Source organism: Primulina eburnea, chromosome 1, assembly GCF_022965805.1.
Source record: "Primulina eburnea isolate SZY01 chromosome 1, ASM2296580v1, whole genome shotgun sequence".
In the NCBI taxonomy this organism is placed as follows: Eukaryota; Viridiplantae; Streptophyta; class Magnoliopsida; order Lamiales; family Gesneriaceae; genus Primulina; species Primulina eburnea.
The window spans coordinates 7128523-7136069 of NC_133101.1; the positions used below are offsets into that span (position 1 = coordinate 7128523).

The window sequence follows — 7547 nt, forward strand, 5'->3', positions numbered from 1 at the left end:
ATTATATTTCCCATAATATATTATTCTTTATTATCAAGAAATAATTATAGTAAGAATAAAAGTCAAATAAAAAATTTTATTGGTAAAAAATTAGTTCCTTATCATATTATAATTTTAATCAAAATTCAAATTTATTTACACAATAATAACTAGTTTAAAAAAGGGATAATGAACTAAAAATCGAGACCAATATATAATTACCGTTTTTAAAGAAGGCGACTCCTGTCCTGCCCCACCTGCAGATCCCATACTACTACTATAAATACTCCCCGAGAAACAACGTCCATTTCTCGTACTCGAATTTTTAACTCTAATTCTAATCGATTTTGAATTCGAAAGAGTTCTTGAAAATATATATAATGAATGCTCTTGCAGCTACCAATCGTAACTTCAGGCAGGCGGCTCGGATTCTTGGGTTGGACTCCAAGATTGAGAGGAGCCTTTTGATTCCGTTCAGGGAAATTAAGGTTTTTTTTTTCTGTTTCTTGAAACGGGATTTTGGAAAGATTGATTCTTTAAAAGGAAAAAAAAAAGATCTTGGGAAATAATGGCTCTTGAAATTTGAATATGGTTTGATTTTATGAGCTGTGATTTAGGTGGAGTGTACGATTCCGAAGGATGATGGATCACTGGTGTCTTACGTTGGGTTTAGAGTTCAGCATGACAATTCTAGGGGGCCAATGAAAGGGGGGATCAGATATCATCCAGAGGTACAGGGTTTTTTTAAAAAATAATATGTATTTGTGCCCTAAAAAAAGGACTTTCGGAATTTCTGTTTCTCTCATTGGCTCTTGGTTTTGGATTTTTGATTGTTGAATCAATGATTATCGATGACTTGAATTGGATATTTTTCTTGCGCAAAAGCATTAATTTTGTGGATTTATTATCATAATTATTGAATGGTATACGTAATCCAAGATATTTGGCGAAGCTTCCCTCTCCAATCTAGACGAGAACTTCAGAGTAAGATCAAAGGGAGATTTCTTTCACGAGAAATTCTCATCTCTGGTATCCTGCTAATAATGAGCCTGAGTGTTCGATTCGATTTTTTAATCATTGTGAATTGTGATGTAGATGTTATGTTTCTGAAAAAAATTTGAGTTATGCATATTGAATTCTTGTCTTTATGCTCAAAAGTTATGTTTCCCTCTGAGAAGTTGCTAGATTTGTTTTGCCAAAGGTCGATCCGGATGAGGTGAATGCTCTTGCTCAACTAATGACTTGGAAGACTGCTGTGGCAGATATTCCCTATGGAGGAGCCAAGGGAGGGATAGGGTGTGTACCAAAAGATTTAAGCACGAGTGAGTTGGAGCGTCTTACTCGGGTCTTTACACAAAAGATTCATGATCTTATAGGAGTCAATACTGACGTACCGGCGCCAGATATGGGCACTAATTCTCAGGTGAATACTTCTTTATAATCTATTCTATTGTGGATTTCTGCTGTAATCCATGTCATGTGCGGGTTCATTTCTGTTAGAATTTAAATAGTGAAGTTACTGAACATAATATATTATAGGATCTGTGTGGTTCGGGGGCGTAATGTATCTGTTAGAATATATATTGATGTCTAACACATTCATTTCTAACCAAATGAAAGCCAAAATTTGCAGACAATGGCTTGGATTTTGGATGAGTACTCGAAATTTCATGGTCACTCGCCGGCTGTTGTTACCGGAAAACCAGTTGTAAGTGAAAATTCAAATTAGTGCAGATTTTAACCGGTATATATATACACACACACTAAATCACCCACATATATGTATGGTATATTTATGTATACGTATGATTCATATGAGAAAACAGAACTCATCTTACCCCTGCTTATGTTTTGTACATCAGGATCTTGGTGGCTCACTTGGTAGAGATGCTGCAACGGGGCGTGGTGTCATGTATGCAATGGAAGCATTACTTGCTGAACATGGAAAGTCGATAAAGGATTTGACATTTGCCATACAAGTATTTCTTTTATTATTTGAGTACACCTTGTGTCCATTTTATTTGTCTATTAAATGCACTATCGTATTATACACTTTTCTTAAGAACTAACTTAACGGTTGCACAGGGATTCGGAAACGTTGGATCTTGGGCTGCAAAGCTCATACACGAGAAAGGTGGCAAGGTCGTTGCAGTCAGCGACATAACGGGAGCTGTAAAGAATCCAAATGGAATCGATATACTGGCTCTGCTTCAGCACAAAGAGGCGACGGGAAAGCTATCTGATTTCAGTGGAGCTGATGCCATGAATTCCGACGAATTACTCACTCATGAATGTGATGTTTTAATACCGTGTGCTCTAGGCGGAGTTCTAAACAGGTATAACTTTTGCTCTTGTAAAATTTTGTGGCCACGGTAACATAACGCCTTGTATCGAATTTTTTGCTCACATAATTGCTATGCAACACAGTATGTTTAGTTGGGATTAAAAAGTTGAAGCATGGAATTCCTATAAAAAGGGCAAAAAAACAAACATGACATCAGCTGTTTCCTCCCTCTTTACGATATATTGATTTCATTTTTAACACGTTTATCCCGCTGTCTTCGTACTTTCTGTCAATTTGTTGGTTTTCTTTGTTGAAGAGAAAATGCCGGAGACATTAGGGCCAAGTTCATTGTAGAAGCAGCAAACCATCCTACTGATCCAGAAGCAGATGAGGTACCAAACTTTGTCGAGTTTCCTTAATTCTTGAAAAAGTAGTGCATTTTTTTGTCACATAACATTGTATACTTGTTCAGATTTTGTCGAAGAAAGGAGTGATAATACTCCCTGATATATGCAAATGCAGGAGGGGTGACAGTTAGTTATTTCGAATGGGTTCAGGTAGCCGTCTCGTCTTTTCTTGGTTTTTACTAGAAAACGGATGGATTCTGATACTGTTCAGATGTGGGCAAACTAACTTTTACATTACTTTTATGTGATACATACAATAAACATCATTTCTGAATTTAGATGGTTTTGGTTTTTTATTGTAGTTTCTGTTATTGGCATAAAAATCGGACTAATTTATCAATTCTTTTTGCAGAACATTCAGGGATTCATGTGGGACGAAGATAAAGTGAATCAGGAACTTAAAAAATACATGACTAAAGCCTTCCATAATATCAAAGGCTTGTGTAAATCACATGATTGTAATCTTCGTATGGGTGCATTTACACTCGGTGTGAATCGTGTGGCTCGTGCTACGCTATTGAGGGGTTGGGAAGCATAAATTCTTATGAACTCGGGTTTAACAGATCGTGAAAGACTTTAGAACATAAAGATTTTCTTTTTTTTTTTCCTTGAATAATTCTGTGTGTTGATGATATTTGTTACACATTTTATCCCTAAGAGGCAGTGAATGAAATTGATGGTTCTGATACTGGTTTTTATTAAACACGCTCCATTTTTTTCTTTTTGTTGTATAAGTCATCTACAATTTTATTTTACTAATATATATGATTAAATTCGTCCATATTGTTATATTCTAAAATAAAGTGTTACTAAACAAAATACTTATTTCCTTGGCAATTGTTAAAAAATATTCTAAATATAGAAAAACAAAAAGTGATTACTGTCTAAAATAATTAATTTTTAAAAACTCAAATAGGAAATTTATAAAAAGAGAAGATCAAAAACTGTATATTCTTAAATTAATATAATTTAAATTAATTGTCATATAAATTGTGTGAATATAATAAAATTAAATAATAATATAATGGAATATAATTTAAATTTACAACTAAATTGTTGGTACTATACTAAAAGTATAGATACCTTCAAAAAAAGAGCTATGCTGTTTAAATGCAGCGAACACACGGTATTCTTTAGTAAAAGGCGAAAGAATAGTTCGCTTTGTGCTCACTGCACAGCTGCGTGTTTGAAAAGTTTTGGAAGTCTGTTATTTATAGTGTACCGGCTCTTCTTTTGTCGGGTAATTCATGGATGTGGGAAAGTGTAATGGAATAAGGCTAGTGGCCGCTTGAACACCACTTCGTATTTTGGGGCCTTATTAGCCTCGAAGATCGCAACTTTACATTTATTCAGTGAATGGATTTCTATATGTGTCGTTGAATCTTGAAACAGTTTTCTTCTCCTTTTATTACCAGAGCATCAGTAGATAAAGGTGAACATTCAGATATTGCGGTATCGAGTTAACCGCACCCAAATCGACAATCCGTTGCAGTTTGCACCCGGTGATTTCTGATAGCAATCAAAACTCTTCCCTCACAGCAATCAGGCGTGGTGCTGCTAGGACATATCCTGAAAGCTTTTCGCCCATATATTTAACCGTGTACATCCCAGATTGGTTATAATGCCAAACCGAATTTTCATCGCCCTCCACCTATAAGGTACTGTATGTGTCTGAGTTCTGCGTGACCAATGTGCCATTAGACTACTTTCAAAGGCATGCCAATTCCAATCCCACAAAGCCGTCAATAAAATCATGTACCTGCAAGAGTTCTTGCACAGGAGTCGGAATGGTGATTGGCCTAAAAGAAAGTGATCGCAGTAACAACATATCCCGAAATACATTAACATTTCGCCACGAGACTGTACGCCATCGTAGTCCCCTTTGAGAGCAATTCTCTACCCCATCAAAAACTTCTCTATACGTAAGGATGGGTTAATTTCATGTGAAGCCAAAAAAAAAAACAGAGATTAGGAGAAATATTTGGCTTAAAGAGTGTGTAAGAACCACGTCAGTAGTAGTTAGAATCAGCCAACTCTTTTTGCAAGCCGCGCTTGGTTGAAACGTGTTATATCCCGAAAATCACTTCCACCTTGAGATTTAGACCGACACAGTTTCTTCCACTTTATAACCCATGGGTAGATCAAATGCCCATCGCAAGTGCTTATGGTGCTGGCATCGTATTTTATGGTAAGATATTTTAAGATATCAATTTAACAAAAGACAACAAAGCGTACAGTTTCAATATACTTCAACAAATTTGTTAATCATCTAGTCTTGATCCAAATTTGTTGACGCCAAAATTGTTTGGAGTTGGCCCAGGTATTGAGAATACCACTCGAGTTCATTTAGTTGGAGCTGGCCCCGATAACGAATCCAACTCAATTTCATTCGGCTAACGTGCAAGTAGCAGAGACATTTAACCAGACACACATGGATACAAAAATTCACTAGATTAAGCAGGGGCCGCGCGAACGCAGGCCCCCTCTACCACAAATTATGACACAGGCTCGACCACTTGGGCCGACCTTAGACAGACACCCCTCCGAAGTGCAATGGAGGTTGTCTGCCTAGGCCATGGACCTTCTTGATCATCCATCGACCCTGTCCAGGTAAGTAAGGAGCTAGCTGCACAACCATCACGTTATATACACATCCGTTCTTCGTTGACTATGTTTCTTAACGATGTGGGATAGGAAATGGAAATAAAGCACATCAAGCACCATAAATAAAATTGGACTAATTTACTAAAAAATTTGTTGAGCATTCAAGGGTTCATGTGGGATGAAGAGAAAGTTAATCAGGAAGTAGAAAAATGCATGACTAAAGCATTCCATAATAGCAAAAGCTTGCGCAAATTGTCGATTATTATCTTCGTACATGCGTATGTATTACACTCGCTGTGAATCGTGTGGCTCATGTTACACTACCTAGGGGTTGGGAAGTATAAATTCTTATTAATTTAAGTTTAAAATATCACGTAAAACACTTGAATATCGAGATTTTTAATTGGTTTTTCCTTATGTTGAGATTTGTTGCACATTTTAATTTATACCTAAAAAAGGGTGAATGAAGTCATTGAGTTCTGATTCTAGTTTTTATTAATTCCGTGCATCCAACTTTTCAGTAAAAGATTAATCCTATTAATAGTCTGGTAAGATTATTAAGTGTAGGATAATTTTGAATTTTTTGATGAAGATACGAAATTGCCCTTCCGGAACATTAGCGACGGATTCTTAAAACCCGTCGCTAATAGCGACGGATTCTTAAAACCCGTCGCTAATAGCGACGGATTCTTAAAACCCGTCGCTAATAGCGACGGTTTCTGAGAAACCGTCGCCGATCTTGTGAAACCGTTGACATATAGCGACGGTTTATTAGTCATGAAACCGTCGCCGATGTTGAGAAACCGTCGCCGATTAGAATCCGTCGTCGATTTTTTTTCAGAAACCGTCGCCGATCTATTTTCAAAAACCGTAACTAATTTCAGTCCACTCGGATAAAAATAATCACGCCTGAAAGCAAGGACACAGAATCCCAAATTTAATCCCAAATTGTCCCACAAATAATCAATCTCAAATTTAATAATTGAACCAAACAACTGACTGTCTATCAATCCATCCACTATCCCACCTACCAAACTGGGCCTTAATTGATTATAGGTCATATTTAATTTTATTTACTACAAAAAAATGATTTAGTTTCATTAACATCCTTCAATATAAAAGCTAGTGAAAATAAAAATTTAAAAATCCATTCATTAAACTAATCATTACTTCCACTTCCATTACAATTTATGTTTTCAATTTTTTTATTTAGTTCAAAAGATATTTCGTTCTTATTTTTTTCATCAAATGTCGCATATATTGATACTATTTTATAGTAAAGGAAATTTAATTGCCTTTAAATTTAGAGTTTAATCGTTGGTTCAATCCTAAAGAGACACGAGCCCCTCTACTTGTATCCAAGTACTTTTGCAAATTAACTATTAAATTATCACATTTAGAAATTTAACTTTACTTTCATACTCTATACCCAATTTTGAGTAAAAAAAAAAATCTTTCTTTAAATCTTAAGCTCAAAGTTAACAAATATATATAAGATTTGGCCTAAATCAAATTAACCATGAAACTTTGAATACATTGCTTGTATAATTTGATTTGTTAGTTCGGTATATACTTATTATTAAGAATATAATAAATTGGGCTATTTCAATTTTTGTATATATATATATATATAGATTAGATCAAGTTTAAGGAAAATATGTTAACAACTCTCATGTTTCGATTAGTTCGACTTTGTTTTGTAATATGAATTCACAGTTTCGACTTAGTGCTGCTAGTGTTCTTTGAAACTTTTAGAAGTAGATATATTTGTCGTTGTCGGGGTTAACCTAAATGCTACTAATTATTTTTACTTAAAAATCTATCATTGCTAGCACTAAAACCCAGAATAATACTTAAGACTTAATTGTAGGGCCCAACCCAAAAAGAGAAGGCCCTCCAAAAAGAAGCGTATGCTGCTTAAATGCAGCGAACACACGGTATTCTTTAGTAAAAGGCGAAAGAATAGTTCGCTTTGTGTTCACTGCGCAGCTGCGTGGGATGTATTGCTATCAAATCTTTGTTTTATATGGTAGGCTCTTCCCTTGATATGTAATTTACTCGATGTGGGAACATGTAAAATAATAATGCTGGTGCCTTGTGCGGCGTGACACGACCTCTTCACGATTTAATTACATTGGTTTTCAGCTTCTAAGCCTCAGATTTTTTTAAAAAAATTCTCTACATCTAAATTAAAATAAGAGAATTTTTAAAGATTTTATTTATTCAATTTTATATTAGGGGTTTTTGTTTACATAAGAAATAACAATGAAAGC

General features: G+C 35.2%; 1 protein-coding gene and 3 non-coding genes across 4 annotated transcripts; 1 reads left to right on the forward strand and 3 right to left on the reverse strand.

The window, feature by feature from the left end:
* Positions 1-267: 267 nt before the first annotated feature.
* LOC140825402 (glutamate dehydrogenase A) lies at positions 268-3373 on the forward strand. The gene is given in 10 exon segments (XM_073187160.1): positions 268-467; positions 597-710; positions 1181-1402; positions 1613-1687; positions 1842-1958; positions 2065-2315; positions 2580-2655; positions 2736-2770; positions 2772-2820; positions 3023-3373. Coding segments are annotated over 10 exon segments (1233 nt in total). The 5' UTR covers positions 268-359; the 3' UTR covers positions 3209-3373.
* Positions 3374-3731: 358 nt separating this feature from the next.
* LOC140814789 (U5 spliceosomal RNA) lies at positions 3732-3851 on the reverse strand. Its single transcript, XR_012114163.1, has one exon. It is a non-coding gene; the product is annotated as a U5 spliceosomal RNA (small nuclear RNA).
* A 1276-nt stretch (positions 3852-5127) lies between these two features.
* Positions 5128-5288, reverse strand: LOC140814769 (U1 spliceosomal RNA). Its single transcript, XR_012114157.1, has one exon. It is a non-coding gene; the product is annotated as a U1 spliceosomal RNA (small nuclear RNA).
* Positions 5289-7149: 1861 nt separating this feature from the next.
* On the reverse strand, positions 7150-7265 carry LOC140814782 (U5 spliceosomal RNA). Its single transcript, XR_012114160.1, has one exon. It is a non-coding gene; the product is annotated as a U5 spliceosomal RNA (small nuclear RNA).
* Positions 7266-7547: the final 282 nt, after the last annotated feature.